We start from the raw sequence: 16,565 nt of genomic DNA on the forward strand, positions 1-16,565 counted from the left end.
TTGCTTCTTACCCTGCTCCTTCTCTCTCACCATGTAGCCACTAGCTTTATCCTAGTGTCAATGTGTGTACTTGTTTGTATTTTGTTTTTTTTTTTTTTGAGACGGAGTCTCGCTCTGTCGCCCAGGCTGGAGTGCAGTGGCCGGATCTCAGCTCACTGCAAGCTCCGCCTCCTGGGTTCACACCATTCTCCTGCCTCAGCCTCCCAAGCAGCTGGGACTACAGGTGCCCGCCACCACGCCCAGCTAATTTTTTGTATTTTTTAGTAGAGACGGGGTTTCACCGTGTTAGCCAGGATGGTCTCGATCTCCTGACCCACCTTGGCCTCCCAAAGTGCTGGGATTACAGGCGTGAGCCACCATGCCAGGCCACTTGTTTTTATTTCTTGATTTGTCACCTTCAAGTGATACCTTATTTATTTTTAATTTTTATTTTTTTAAGGTTACACAATAATTTATTTATTGAGGGCCTCCTCTCCCTGCCCTTGCAGTCTCTAGGTCACTTTTCCGCTTGTAGATGTTGCATGTCAGCCCTAGAAAGATGACTGGGGGCAGGGGCACTGCGTCCTGTTCAGTGAGACCCATAATGTGGCTGTAACTGTCTTCCTAGTATTGCAAGAACACAGCCGGCAGGTCCGGCTCCTCATACAGTCTTCACCGGGGCCACCTTCTCGGCCTCCTTCTGCCCGTAATTCTCCTTCAGGATCTGCTACTGTTCCGGAGTGGCCCGTTGCAGACACTGAACCACCAGCCAGCTGCATTTGTTGTCCTGTTTGTCAGTGCCAACTTTGCCGGTCACACTGGGGTCCCCAAAAGAGGTCAAGGTAATCATCCTGAATCTGAAAGAACTCTCCCTCTCCCATCTCCAGCAGGATCTTCTTGGCAGTGGTGTGCTCCTTCTCACCATCAATGCCTGCCATGTACATGGCTGCAGCTACAGGAAGGCAGAAGGAGTAGAAAGCTGCCTTGTACTTGACACTAGATTTGTACCTCTTTTCAGTGAATCTGCCAAGATCTGCATTGCCCTGGGGGGCTGTGATGAGGTCCAGGGTCTGTCCAATCTCAGTCTGATAGAAACTCTGCAAGAAGAGCTGGATCACGTTCAGGTAATAGGGCTGCTCCCAGCAACAGAGCTTCAGCAGGTGGTACATACATGCTTCCCTTCCAGAAGCATAGCATCATTGATGTAGCATCACTGATGGCGTCCAAACCCACGCCCGGCTTCTGTAACCAGCAGATCTGTCCCCAGCGGTGAGGGATGAATCCGTGATGTCATCTGCCACCAGGAAGAAAGCTTGCAGCAGTTCCACACACCAGCCCACAGTCAGGGCCCGCTGGAGACTCTCAGCATCCTGTTTCCTCAGCTCCACCAGCTCCCGGAATGCTACTAGCACTGTCAAAGCCCAGTGATACTTGCCTCCAATGGCATTGTACTACAGGACCTCCTTGAGCTGGGTGATCCCATCTCCTGTCTCTGGGTGCCCCATCTCATCCTCAGTCAGCACCCTAACAATCTGGGAGAACCACTGAACGAAATCCTGCTTTTCTTGGACATAAACATCTGATCTCTGGTCTCCGTTCATTCTGAGGGAGGTGCAAAGGGCTTTGTTCCTGGATGCGGGTTTCTGCTTGATACCTTTTTAATTCTGGCTACAACCACTGATGTAATCAGTGAGCTTATTTAACTTTCTACCCACTTGCCCTTTTTCTCCTATTTTTTGTTAGTTGTAATAATTCTACATCATTAGAGCATCCAATTTTGTCTCTCATCCTCCCATCTGTACAATTAAACATACGCAACACTCACCCCCAGACCTTATGCCAAGGCTTCTATAATCATTTACGATTGTCTGAAGCTGGCTCACTGGTAAATTTCTCAGGAAAGGCTCATGGGAAAAAATATTCCCTGAGTGTTAGCATGCTCTGAACTGTCTGGGTGGATTTTATACTCAGACAGTTTGTCTGGATGTGAAGATCCTTTGGTGTTGACTCTTCTGGGTTTTTACAATGTTCTCTTTCAACATGTATTCAAGTTTTTCTTTTTTCCCCCAAGAAATTTTTACCTAATTATAGTTTCCATTTGTGTTCTGTTCCATTGCTTTTTCTTTCTTCAGGGACTTCAATTAATATATATCAAATCTTCTTTATCCTAAATCTTTTTTTTCTCCTCCCCTGCCCCCTGCATTTTTTTTTTTTTTTTTTTAAGTCAGGGTGTCACTCTGTCACACAGGCTGGAGGGCAGTGGCATGATGTCAGCTCACTGCAACCTTGACCTTCTTCTCAAGGGATCTTCCCACCTCTGCTTCCCAAGTAGCTGGGACTACAGGTGTGCCACAATGCCCAGGTCTTTCCGGCTTTTCCTCACTGTGCATTCCATTGGTAACTTTTCATTTTTGTATTCCTTCTTAGTCTTCATTTCTACTTTTTCCCCAAATTTCACTTGACTGATCTGGGTGACAGAGCGAGACTCCCACTCAAAACAAAAAACAAATAAAAACCCTTCTTTGCCTTCGGTGTTGCCCCTCATATAATTTTTTTTTTTTTTTTTTTTGAGATGGAGTCTCACTCTGTCGCCAGGCTGGAGTGCAGGGGCGCGATCTCGGCTCACCGCAACCTCCACCTCCCAGGTTCAAGTGACTCTCCCACCTCAGCCTCCTGAGTAGCTGGGATTACAGGTGCACGCCACCATGCCCAGCTAATTTTTGTATTTTTGGTAGAGACGGGGTTTCACTGTGTTAGCCAGGACCGTCTCAATCTCTTGACTTTGTGATCCACCCGCCTCGGCCTCCCAAAGTGCTGGGATTACAGGCGTGAGTCACCGCGCCCGGCCCCCTCATAGAATATTTTAAAGCTTAAAACTAAAGCAACTGCTTCTAATTTTAAAAAAATTCCAGGTACCCTTTTCTCAAATGAAAGCTTATACAGAGACTCAAATGAAAAATCACAACTATCCAGCTTTGGCATTCTTTCCCCTCTCGGGCCTACGTTTCTCCCAGAATCTTTGGCACTTAGTCTGAAAATCACCAAGCTAAAAAGAAAGCAACCTCTTCATTTTAGTGAAGAGTCATGGCTCAGAAATGGAAGAAAACCACCCTGCTTATTTTAAGGCTCAATCCCAGAGGACTGATTCCAGATCGAGGGTGAGAACCAGGCATTTGGATTTTGTTAACTCTCTCTAGGTGACTTTAATGCACAGTTAAGTCTGAGGACCATCACACTAGATACATGCTGCCCAATATGGTAGCCACCAGCCACACGTGACTACATTTAAATTAACTAAAAATTAAAAATTCAGGCCCTCAGTTGCACTAGCCACATCTCAAGTGTTCAATAGCCACATGAGAATAGTGACTGCCATTCCGTATGGTAAATACACACAGAACATTTCTTTTTTTTTTTTTTGAGACGGAGTCTCGTTCTGTCACCCAGGCTGCAGTGCAATGGCATGATCTTGGCTCACTGCAAGCTCTGCCTCCTGGGTTCACACCATTCTCCTGCCTCAGCCTCCCGAGTAGCCGGGACTACAGACGCCCACCACCACACCTGGCTAATTTTTTGTACTTTTAGTAGAGATGGGGTTCCACCATGTTAGCCAGGATGGTCTCGATCTCCTGACCTCGTGATCTGCCTGCCCTGGCCTCCCAAAGTGCTGCGATTACAGGCGTGAGCCACTGCGCCCGGCCAGAACATTTCTATTACTGCAAAACTCTTCTGGATACCGCTGCTCTAGACAGCTGTCTTCGTATTAGAGTGTGCACACCCAAAAGGACGCAGACTGGATTGGAAGATATTGAAATATCTATTTCTATTTTTAACTGATTTTTAAATCTCCTCTTTAAAGCTATGTTTTATAATTTGCATGTATTAGTAAAGTACTGCATATAGAATATAAAATATGTGTATGTGTTTATATTCTATTTGGTATGCAAGCTTAAAAACTATTTATTGATGGAGTATATGGCTAAAAAAGTTTGGAGACCCATATATACTAAACACCTATGTCTTTTAAGACATTTGCCTGGGCTGACAAAGGTTTCGACTGGAGAGTCTTCCTAGGCACAGATTTTTATACTTCAAACCCAAATCCCCAAACATGAGAAGTCCCTTTTTTTTTTCTTTTTAAATATACACATATATTTTATTTTAAAAAGCACAAGAACATTATACAAGTTTTAAATTTACATTTTTGCAATAAAAGTTATCAATATATGCATTATTTGTATAACTTCATCATGGATGGAATTTGAATCAGTGGTATAAACATGTTGCAGTCACTAAATATAGATCATCATCACAGTGAACCAAAATGCATAGTTGTTATGAAATGACAAATGACCACTAAAAGGTGAACTCACAGCCCATACACCAATATAATAAATTAATTATACAGATATATTTTTCTTCACCATATCATTAAAACTCTCACTATCCCCTCACCAAACATTAGAAAAACACAGTTCTGGAGCCATCCTGTTGAACCAGTGCCTTCACATACTACACTAAAGAAAATAAAGTGACTCAGTTGCTTGTTTGTAAGTAAACTTCATAACCATAATTGTTTGCAATGATTAAGGTAAATCACTAGGACATTTGAACATAATGAGAAATCCCTGGGGCTTGGGGCAGCACTGAGACATATGCTCACCTACAGTGCAAAAATCTGAATCAATCGCAATCAGTGGAACGTAGTATGAAATGGGTTCTTTGGCAGTAAAGGTCTGGCTGGCCATTGCCAGATAGTCCCTCTGTCCTCTTGAGAGCCTAACTCCAGAATTGATTAAGTTAATATAAAAAGGACTAAAAGAAAGTCCATTTATCTTTGCTGAATTGGGGCCCATCTATTAGGGTAGAAGTCAGCATCTTCTGTTTCCTATTCTAGCCAAGATTTCCCAAACAATCCACTCAATACAATTACATAACAAACACAAATGTTCCAATACTTTAATCATTCTGGCAAATCTGACAAACTGAATAGTGAATTTCCTGATCCTTACCTGTTACTTTTACAAATTGTTCACTACAGATGTATCTATTTATCCAGATACCTTCTGAATTGTCATTATTCAAGTAGAAAATCATGATTGTGATTCTGATGCCTGCTCAGGCCAATCCCTTACTGCAAAATCCACTTTTCTTTACATAAAAGGAACAGAAAAATCTAGCCCCAAATGTGCATCACGAATCACTTAGCAAATATATTTTTACTTGCCTGCCTTTGCTGAGCAAACAGAAGGTAAGAAAACATTTACACACGTGTGTGAGACACTAGTAGCCAAGGGCAAAATAAGATACAGTCTTTGAATGCATCTTTCAAGGTTCTAACATTACCCCAGAAACAACATAAGTTAAAATGGAAGGTTTCCATTTATCTTTTGTCTGCTGCTTTATATCACAATTTCTTGATACAAAAAATAAAAGCCAGGAATCAAGAAGTCTATGCACAAATTCAGGGGAGCTCTACTATTTATAAACAAGATGGCCCAACCACAGCATGTTGTCACAGGACACAGACTATTGATCACATGGCTTTTTGGTGGTTTGTACTAGTCATAAAACCGGAGTTTATGAAAAGGTTGCACACAGACAACATCAAGGATTTGTCTTTTACAAAGATATAGAAGATTGTGGAATTGGCTTAAATCCGATTGTTCTAATTTACAGTTGTCATGATCCACTCATGTCATGATCCACTCATTGGGAGAATTTTCTTATCCTCATTCTACAAATAGTTTACATCAGAATAACAAGAGGTTTCTGAGAGTCAAATAGGATGGTACCACAATCTCCTTGCAGAACGAGATCTGCCTTTGGAAAATGTTAAGTATTACTTCAAAACTCAACAAAGCTACTGGTAGTCAGAGATGCAGAACTGCAAGCTCTTTGTACCATCAGGAATGAATAATAAATACATTACCCTAACTTTTCTTGAGGTCTACAGTGAGAAAAAATCTTTTCCACATTGGCAGAAATCATCCTGTCCACATCGAGACTGAGTTTAATTTGTGGTGATAGCAGCAGGTGGCACATTAGGGGTATTTCCTTAAAAGAGAAATAATAAAAAATTTATATTTGGAATCTTTCTCAATTCAAGTATATTGCATGGTTTCTGCAATTCTTCTTTAGCTGCAAGGAAGACTATCACAGATTATTAGAATCTTGTCAGTGATCCAATGTCAGCTGAACTAAACTTGCGGGGAAAACACCAAATACAAAATTGCAGAAGAGTTAACCAACATATAAAAATGTCCACAACTGTTTGACGTGACTTCATCTACCAAGTGGATGAAATAAAATGAAATGAGACAAATTATGAAGGGGAATAAATTCTCTGGAAATACCAGCACATAAAACAGATTCATCTACGTCCTTTTTTCCTGTGAAGCATATGTTTGCTAACTGAAAGCAATACTCCATTAAGAAATACTTTATTGATGTAAGTGAATCTGGACATGGAGCAAAAGACCCTCCAATACTTCCCCAGCCCTCAGAAAGTTTTCCATAATTCTGAATCAGCCTTTATTACTGGTCGTCATTTGTGATTGTCTTGAGGCAGAGTTGGAGCTCACAGTAACTGCCAGTTGAATCCAAATAGCATCTGATTAGTCTCCTGGCTCCTAGCAATCTCTTCTATAATGCAGTGTTGTTGCCAGACCAAATGGAGCTTCCGATACCGCTCATGAGATAAATGAAGGGGGTTGCCCCTCCTTTAGGGAAAAAAGAAAAAACATGTAAGTTTGAATCTAGTAACTGCCACGTCTTTATTGTCTAAATGAGTATGTACTCTTGAGATGTTCCTGGAGCTGGGAGGACTCACCAGCACAGGGCTGAAAAAGGGATATTTTCCCTTCACCACTGATCACTAAGAACTTGACAGGCGACTTAGCTAATAAAGCAGAAATATACTCCTTGACTATTCATAAAATAGGTCAGGTATACTATGGCATTATGGGACCTCACTTAAATGGTCAGTGAGGTTTATAACTTGAAGCAGCACTATTCTTTTTTGGTGGTTAGCTTGAATAGCTTTTTGGCTTCATATTGTTATCTAGCTTCAATTTATGATCTTTGCACAGTAGAGGTTAGGTCTGACATATAACACTAGGCCCTAAAATTATATTTTGCTACTCAGAGATGTTTGGTTGTAACTGTCCTTATGATATGACAAACTGGCTGGCTATTAGCAAATAACTAGCAAATAATTTAATAAAATAATTATACTTCAATTCTAGAGTTGCACAGTTTTTAACACTGTATAACAGTTAATCCAAAATGATTTAAGTCTGGCTGTTGCCAGTAATGGAGAACTGTGAGATCCTAATTCCTTTAGACATTCAAGTGTCTCAGCTGGTTGGGATTTTTTTTTTTTTTTTTTTTTGAGACGGAGTTTCGCTCTTTTTGCCCAGGCTGGAGTGCCGCGGTATGATTTTTGCCCAGGCTGGAGTGCCAGGCAACCTCTGCCTTCCGGTTTCAAGCAATTCTCCTGCCTCAGCCTCCAGAGTAGCTGGGATTACAGGTGCCCGCCACAGCACCTGGCTAATTTTTTTTGTATTTTTAGTAGAGACGGGGTTTCACCATGTTGGCCAAACTAGTCTCGAACTCCTGACCTCGTGATCCGCCCGCCTCGGCCTCCCAAAGTGCTGGGATTACAGGTGTGAGTCACTGCAGCCGCCTGGTTGGGGATTTTTAAACTGCCAAATTAATTTTAAAACTCTGCTTTGTACCCTTGTGGAACAACTAAGACTATCCTCAGTCATTAACTACTTTCACCACTCTGCTTTTCTCCCTAAACCAAAGACAGGTCAAATGTCATCCCAATAGAAACAAAGCTCTGTATGATCCAAGGTCCCAAGCCCCATCTATTAAGCCTATTCTTTCTGAGCAATATTTCAAAGGAACAAAATTTCAGTGAACCAAAAAGAGTTTATTGTAAGGAGGTCTAATCTTTATCTATACGTACTTTTGAGATCACTGTTAGTCACCTCATTTTCATAAGCCATCAGTAGGACCCCAGTTCCTACTACCAGGGAAGGATACAGAAAAGTTCAGGATTATAAATCTTTTGCTAATGCTCAGAAGGAAAGAAGGCTGATATAGCTGGCTAATAAAAAGTCTCAGTTGGGTAGGGTGGCTCATGCCTGTAATCCCAGCACTTTGGGAGGCCAAGGTGGGCATCTGGATCACCTGAGGTCAGGAGTTTGAGACCAGTCTGGCCAACATAGTGAAACCCCATCTCTACTGAAAATACAAAAAAAATTTAGCCAGGTATGGTGGTGCATGCCTGTAGTACCAGCTACTTGGGAGGCTGAGGCAGGAGAATCACTTGAACCCTGGAGGTAAAGGTTGCAGTGAGCCGAGATCCAGCCTGAGTGACAGGGTGAGAGACTGTCTCAAAAAAAAAAAAAGTTTCAAGTATTGCAATGGAAACAATATCTCTAAACCAAACTTCATCACTGGACACTACAAATATATACTATCAGTGTCAATCCTTTTAAGCAATTCTGAAGAAAGGTTGATTACAAATAATAGAACACTGAAACATTAGGACGGCTGGGGCCTTTAAAAATTTTGGAGAAATACTACCTTCAAATTTTGGAGAAGCACACAGTTGTTGAAAATTATGTGCTAAAGATTGGCATCATATTTAATATTTAAAATTTGAAGCCATTTAAAAAATAGCTCTTGGCTGGGTGCAGTGGCTCATGCACTTTGGGAGGATGTGGTGGGTGGATCACTCGAGGTCAGAATTCCAGACCAGCCTGGCCAAGATGGTGAAACCCCGTCTCAACTAAAAATACAAAAATTAGCCGGGCATGGTGGCATGTGCCTTGTAGTCCCAGCTACTCAGAAGGCTGAGGCAGGAGATTCACTTGAACCTGGGAGGCAGAGGTTGCAGTGAGCCGAGATAGTGCCATTGCACTCCAGCCTGGGTGACAGAGGGAGACTCTGCCTCCCAAAATAAACATATAAATAAAAAATAAAAGTAAAAGGTAGCTCTCAATTACTTTTTTTTTTGAGACAGAATCTCCCTCTGTCGCCCAGGCTGGAGTGCAGTGGGCGATCTTGGCTCACTGCAACCTCCTGGGTTCAAGTGATTCTCCTACCTCAGCCTACCGAGTAGCTGGGATTACAGGCGCGCACCACCATGCCTGGCTAATTTTTGTATTTTTAGTAGCAACGAGTTTTCACCATGTTGGCCAGGCTGGTCTCAAACTCCTGGCCGCAAATGATCTGCCTGCTTCAGCCTCCCAAAGTGCTGGGAATACAGGTATAAGCCGAGTGTCCGGCCTCAATTACCTTTTGTGATTAAAGAACTATCACCGTTTACCTACAATAATGTGACTGAAATAGAAAACAAACAATATAAAAGAGAACTTACTGAAACCTTCCTATTATAAAAAAAATCTTACTTCAGGCCAGGGTCTGTTTCTCCATATTCATCCAAGTAAGGAGCTGGATAGGCACAGCCTCTGGCTTTACCTTCAACCAGGACCACTCGGCACTCTCTGATTCTGAAAGAGAAAACCAACAGGAATGTGGTTAAGTGTATGTGTGCAAATGATAGGCACTGCATCAATGCTAATCTAGAGAAAAGATATGGCCAATATCTGTTAGAAATTCAGTATACAGACAATATAAACAGACAAATAGACTAAATTATGTTTTGTCTAAATAAACGAGAACACATATTGGTATTTCTGTTGAAGCTATAGAAAAGGAGCAGTGGATTTGGTGAAATGAGATCAGTGACACTGACGGAATCTGTTGAAGGGAGGAAGCTGTCCTACTTCAGCCACAGACACCTTGGAAAATGGTGGCTGGGGTTGTTTCTATTCTGATTTCTGACACAACCTGGACAGGCGAGGGAACCTCACGGAAGAACAGAATCACATCTCCTAGTCTGATAACCTCAAGTCAGACAGAATATCAACTAGGGAAGTATACCAGCTTTTCTGGCTAGAGCTCGCCTGAAACACTGCAAGTACAAAGAGCCACTGCCACCCTGAAGGCACCTGGGACTTTTATGTCTCTTGGGAAACAGACATAAAAAACGCTTGCGTACACATGTACAGGGGCAAGTACTTTACAGAGAAATTATAAAATAAACAGCTGGGCTAAGGTAGTGGGTTTACTTGCTGTGGGTTCCCTAAAAATAGGTGTTTAGGTTTGGCTTCCATACATTCTTTCCCCTTGGTTCAAAAGATGCCTATGAGTAATGATTACATATTTCACAGTTAGAAAGACATTTGGGTTTATGTAACAGAAACTGTGTTACATGAGGAGAGTGGAAAGAAAAAGGATATATATCCACTTTGAATTTTATTTCTCTGCAGGCAACTTAAACTCTTCTTTCATAAATATAAGTGACTATTTTTCTTTTTTCTCTATTTTTTTTTTTCCAGACGGAGTCTCGCTCTATCGCCCAGGCTGGAGTGCAGTGGCGTGATCTCTGTTCACTGCAACCTCCGCCTCCCAGGTTCAAGTGATCCTCCTGCCTCAGCCTTCTGAGTAGCTGGGACTACAGGAGCCTGCCACCATGCCCAGCTAATGTTTGTATTCTTAGTAGACACGGAGTTTCACCATGTTGGCCAGGCTGGTCCTGAACTCTTGACCTTGTGATCTGCCCACCTCGGGCCTCCCAAAGTGTTGGGATTACAGGCGTGAGCCACCGTGCCCGGCCATAAGTGACTATTTTTCTATCCTCAATCTTTTGCTGAAAGACTAGGAGAAATGGTGGGTTAATAGATGAAATAAAGATATCACAGGACAAACCAAAGTTAACAATTTACATGGACTTTTTTTTTTGATAGAGGATCTCACTCTGTTGCCCAGGCTAGAATGCAATGGCACGATCATGGCTTTCTGCAGTCTTGAACTCCCAGACTCAAGCAGCCCATCCACCTCAGCCTCTCAAGTAGCTGGGAAAACAGCCATGTGCTACCATGCCTGGCTAATTTTTTATAGAGATGGAGTCTCGTCATGTTGCCCAGGCTGACCTTGAACTACTGACCTCAAGTGATTCTCTTGCCTCAGCCTCCCAAAGTGCTGGGATTACAGGCATAGGTCACTGTGCCTGGCCTACATGTACCTTTTATTTGTTTATTTTTATTTATTTTAAAGAACTCATCTTCCAGGAAGATTACATTTTAAATATAAGTTTTAGGACTCGAAGTTCTTTCATTATACCTGAGTATTATATAATACCAGAGCAATTAATACAAACTCTATCGTATTTAAGATTTTCCATAAATAATGGAAATGTTAACAGAAACCTGTTCTTTTTTCACAGTATCTTCTCAAATGTAATTTCACGTCAGTAACAGGTTAATACTCTAACTTCTGATTATTTGCTATCAACACACTGTCCCAATAGTGACCCCCAGATTGGATCCAGATTCCTTAAGTTCATCATAAAGCTTCCAGAACACTCACTACTCACTTTAGGAAAATGCAGACTCCGGCTCCACAGTGAAGTGCGTGAAAAATGCAAGCTCCAACCTCTTCCCCGTTCACAATTTCTTGGCAGCAAATGTTCTGAGAACATAGTATAGCCCCACAGAAAAGACAGAGGACAGGATGCTTTCGCTCATCATCTGCAGACCGTGGGCACCTCAAAAGGGAAGAAAACATTTAGAAAATGGTGGAAAAACAAAACAAAACAAAACAAGTACCATATATCCTGTTAGCAATCAAGCATGTTTTCATCACTGACCCCTTTCCAGCAAAGGAAGCTCTTAAAACACAAGGAAACATTGAATTAGCTAATTCCTCTTTAGTATATCCCCTAAAAGGGCTTCATGGAAAATCTTCCAATTAATCCATAGTAAGAAAATCTATATTACATAAACGGTGTGCTGATAATTCTCATAAAGTATGGTGGTTGAATATATGCCTTGTGATTGAGATTCACTGATAGACTCCAGTCTTCATCTGACATGCCCAAGTTACAGTTACCTGCCTCCTCTGTATCGGGTTAGTCAAGCTTGTGTCTTCAATGTTGAAGGGATATGACCTTGTAAGTATGCAATTGTTTAAAAGAAAAAAAATTACATTTTACAGTAAGGGCCCAAACATATCCCCCCATTTCTTTTTTTCTTTTTTTTTGAGACGGAGTCTTGCTCTGTCACCCAGGTTAGAGTGCAGTGGCATGATCTCGGCTCACTGCAAACTCCACCTCCCCGGTTCAAGCAATTCTCCTGCCTCAGCGTCCTGAGTAGCTGAGACTGAAATGAGAGACTATAGCCTTTGAGTTGGCCCACCCTTCCATCTGGGAATCACAGTCTTAGGAAGAAAAAAGTGATAGTGTTGACTTGCTTGAGTCAACCAGTGTTTTATGATGAGACTATTTTACATACTATGCTGGAGGTGTGCTATAAAGCCCCACCAAGGGAGATAACGATTATCTTTTAAAAAGGAGTTTCCCATGCTCCTCCCATCTATGCTGTACATTGAACACAATGGGAAATATCAAATTCCTCAATTTGGGAAGTAGAAGATAAATGCAACCAAAGGAGAAATCCAACCAGCCCCACACTGGGGTCAGAATAAAGAACATCAGACAGAATCTCCAATAGGGTACTGACAGCTCTTTTTCTGATCCCCCGTTTCTCAGACAGGATTAAAACAAACAAACAAAAAAAACCCCAAAACAAACAAAACCCCACCTCTGTCTCCACAGGAGCAGAGGGACTCTGTGCATAGGATGAGAGGACTATTTTCACTTCCAGGAGGTTTCTCCAGAACATAGTTATAGCCCTTTTTGGATAAAGCCAACATCTTTCATCTTTAACACAGGATGGCTGAGTCTGAGTCATTAGCCATCCTACAGAGGAAAGGCGGGGAGGGAGCCTAAAGCATATCACTGAGCAGCCACTAGGGATGGCTCCATCTTATGGAAATTGGTGGTGACAATAAAACTGGAAGAGATCATAGGATTGATCTTCATTCTTATGTGAAATCTATAAGTAGTAATATCATCCAGAAGGATCCTCACTGTGATTAATAAAGACCAACACTCTCCTCAGATCCTCCTAGGAGCCAACAGCTTGATATTCTTTTTTTTTTTTGAGACAGGATCTGGCTCTGTCACCCAGGCTGGAGTGCAGTCGCATAGTCACGGCTCACTGCTCCCTCAACCTCCTTGGTTCAACTGATCTTCCCTCCTCAGCATCCCGAGTAGCTGAGACTACAGGCACATGCCACCAAGTCTAGCTAATTATTTTGTATTTTTTTGTAGAGACAGGGTCTTGCCATGTTGCCCAGGCTGGTCTTGAACTCCTGAGTTCAAGTGATTCACCCACCTCAGCCTCCTAAAGTGCTGGGGTTACAGGCATGAGCCACTGTACTCGGCCAACCTGATATTCTTAATGCCTGGAAGATAGTATCTATTCACCAGGCTTTTGTGGTAGCAATGTAGCCCAAGATTAGGAGAATTACTGAATTTAGAGATGGATGCAATCTTTGAAATTAATTAGCTAACTGTTTGAGGGCTGAAAGGTAAAGTGACCCAACCATTCCTTTAGATGATTGACTAGAAAGGGAGCTAGTACAGGAAGGTCAATTTTATCCTGTAACAGTGGCTAGGGTGTGACCTACTCAAGACCCTACTGGGACAGTTAACTTCCCCAACTTCATGGCTTAAAACAATAGTTATAACTAGAAAAAAGAATTTCCTGAGTCATTCTGCAGGGCAGTGATTCTCAGAGCGAGTCAAAGAGGGGCTCTTTAAGACCTCAAATGATCTTTTTTTTTGAGACAGAATCTTACTCTGTTGCCCAGGCTGAACTGTTGCCCAGGCTGAAGTGCAGTGGTGTGATCTCAGCTCATTGCAACCCGCGCCTGCAGGCTGAAGTGATTCTCGTGCCTCACCCTCCTGAGTAGCTGCAACTACAGGCATGCGCCAACATACCTGGCTAATTTTTTTTGTACTCTTAGTAGAGACGGCATTTTGCCATGTTGGCCAGGCTGGTCTCGAACTCTTGGTCTTAAGTGATCCGCCTGCCTCGGCTTCCCAAAATGTTGGAATTACAGGCATAAGCCACTGTGCCTGGCCTCCAAATAACCTTAAACTGGCCAGGCGTGGTGGCTCACGCCTGTAATCCCAGCACTTTGAGAGGCCAAAGCAGGTAGATAACGAGGTCAGGAGTTCAAGACCAGCCTGGCCAAGATGGTGAAACCCTGTCTCTACTAAAAATACAAAAACTAGCCAGGAGTGGTGGCAGGTGCCTGTAATCCCAGCTACTTGGGAGGCTGAGGCAGAGAATTGCTTGAACCCAGAAGGCGGAGGTCAGAATGAGCTGATATCGCGCCACTGCACTCCAGCCTGTACAGAGCGAGACTGTCTCAAAAACAAAACAAAACAAATTTAAACTGAACTCCTTTTTTTTTGGTTCCTTCAAATGACAGCAAGTTAGTTTACATATGAGTAAGGACTACTACATGAAAGCAGTTAATTATGGCTACTAACTGGTATCCTTAAAACAAAATATAAGAGTTATGTGTATTTACTGAGATCTTGAATTAATTTAAGTATTTTACTAAAAAGTCTGGCTGCTGCATAATGCTTAGTAACATTACAAAACTCTTAAAGGAGCTTCGGAATTCTTGAAATTTGGAAAAAGGATGATTACTTACTAGTAAATCAATAAAGTCTTGAATAGGCTTTGTTTTTCAGGCTACCGAGATTCTTGTCTTTTAATTACAAGTTACTACTTGTTTCATGTCATCATTATCAACGTGGTTTGCTATGGGAGGTGATATGATGCCTCCTGAGTATCTAGAATACATAGTTACACCAACAGAAGTTTTGACTTAGTATTTTCAAATACTAAGTCAATGCATTATGATTCAAATATGAAGTATTCACACCCCAATGGTGAAAGTAGATGTGAATATAATTCCTCCATTTGGTGGTATCTCACTGGTGGTGGTCAGGATTCATGCTACTCAAATAACTTACAACATATTATGGCAAGGTAAGCATAATAAGATACAAAATTATGTTTAAGCTACAGGACATTATTTTATCATGTAGACATAGGCTTATGCTCTCTTATAGAGGTAACTAATAGGTAACTCACACACAGCGTTAATAATGAGTACCTGTATATTGTTAACCTATTTTGTTTTCACCAGTCTTTGTTATCATCCAATTCTTTTTCCACTTGAAATGATCAGTGAAAGGTGTGAAAAAGAAAAAAAAAGTTTGGGAACCACTGCTTTAGAGTGGTTTGATAGAGGTTGGGGGGATGGTGCCAAAAAAGCCCAAGGGGGTGTACTCCACTCTTCAGGCTTGCTTGAACCTGAGTCAGGATGCTATTACCTGTTCTGCTGTTTAATGGATTTCCATGTAAGATTTTATTTAATAAGGGTTCTTGTGGCTTGAGAAAAAAAAAAAAAAAAAAGATTAAGGAGTAATAGCATAGAAAAGGTAGAGGGGGAGCTCCAGGAATCAGTCACTCTAATCAAACAACTGTTGAGCCAGCAAGAACTGCCTGAAGCAACTTTTTTTTTCTTTTGAGACATAGTCTCACTCATTCTGTCGCCCAGGCTGGGGTGCAGTGGCATGATCTCAGCTAAGTGCAACTTTTGTCTCCTGGGTTCAAGTGATTCTCATGCCTCAGCCCCCCAAGTAGCTGGGATTACAGGTGCGCACCACCACGCCTAGCTAAGTTTTGTATTTTTAGCAGAGGCAGAGTTTCACCATGTTGGCCAGGTTAGCCTTGAACTCCTGACCTCAACTGATCTACCTGCCGTGGCCTCCCAAAGTGCTGGGATTACAGGCGTGAGCCACCGTGCCCGGCCTGAAGCAACTATTTTGGAACTCTGGAGCCTGGTGAAATACTTGCAGCATCCAGGGGAATGCTTAATAAAGGAAGCAGCTGGTAAATTTTGGTGAGTTTTGACATTTTGTGTCGTGGCTATCTTCCTCTAGCCCCGCCAATGCCACGGCAGGTAGCCATAGGGATGACGGCTTGTTTTTCTGGTGTGGCTTGCTTGTGTCAGGGTAGACAATAGAGACCTTGTCTTCCAAAAGTTGAGGCTGTATGTTTAGATCTCGCTGGTGGTTCACTGCGGGGCCAGCAAGGATGTGAGAAAAAAGGCACCCTTACACATTGCTGGTTGGGACATAAAATGGCGCAACCACTGTGGAAAACAGTTTGCAGCTCCTCAAAAAGTTAAACACAAAATTACCATATGACTCAGCAATTCCACTCCTGGGCATAGATCCAAAAGAAATGAAAACTTTATGTCCACAAAGAAACTTGTAGATGAGTATTTTTTTAGTAGCATTATCTGTAACAGTCAAAAGGGGGAAACAACCTAAATGCGCATCTATGGAAGAAGGAATAAACAAACTCTTTTATATACATACAATGGAATATTATTTAGTCAAAAAAGGAAAAAAGTAATGACACATGCTACGACTTGGATAAATATTAAAAACATGCTAAGTGAAAGAAGCCAGGCACAAAAGGTCACATATTGTATGATTCCTTTCATATAATATATCCAGAATAGGCAAATCCATAGAGACAGAAAGTAGATTACAGATTACCATAGGGTATGGG

The 16,565-nt window shown here is 41.9% G+C and overlaps 1 protein-coding gene and 1 pseudogene across 5 annotated transcripts in view; both read right to left on the reverse strand.

Annotated features, from left to right (window-relative positions):
- Positions 1 to 370: 370 nt before the first annotated feature.
- On the reverse strand, positions 371 to 1,699 carry LOC135971788 (farnesyl pyrophosphate synthase pseudogene; annotated as a pseudogene).
- Positions 1,700 to 4,915: 3,216 nt separating this feature from the next.
- The window catches only part of UBR1 (ubiquitin protein ligase E3 component n-recognin 1), a 156,171-nt gene continuing 144,521 nt past the window's right edge, over positions 4,916 to 16,565 (reverse strand). For 3 of the 5 annotated variants that reach the window (XM_015452723.4, XM_065547841.2, XM_005559321.5), the window contains 3 exons: positions 11,435 to 11,605; positions 9,405 to 9,506; positions 4,916 to 6,701 (listed from right to left, as the gene is read on the reverse strand). In XM_015452723.4, the coding sequence (XP_015308209.2) occupies positions 6,560 to 6,701; positions 9,405 to 9,506; positions 11,435 to 11,605 (415 nt within the window). In that variant the 3' untranslated portion in view covers positions 4,916 to 6,559. Of the gene's footprint in view, positions 6,702 to 9,404; positions 9,507 to 11,434; positions 11,606 to 16,188; positions 16,291 to 16,565 lie in introns of those variants that run through there. The other 2 variants (XR_012414843.1, XR_010588036.1) reach the window with 2 other exon arrangements.

This window comes from Macaca fascicularis, chromosome 7 (genome assembly GCF_037993035.2).
Source record: "Macaca fascicularis isolate 582-1 chromosome 7, T2T-MFA8v1.1".
NCBI classification, from domain to species: Eukaryota; Metazoa; Chordata; class Mammalia; order Primates; family Cercopithecidae; genus Macaca; species Macaca fascicularis.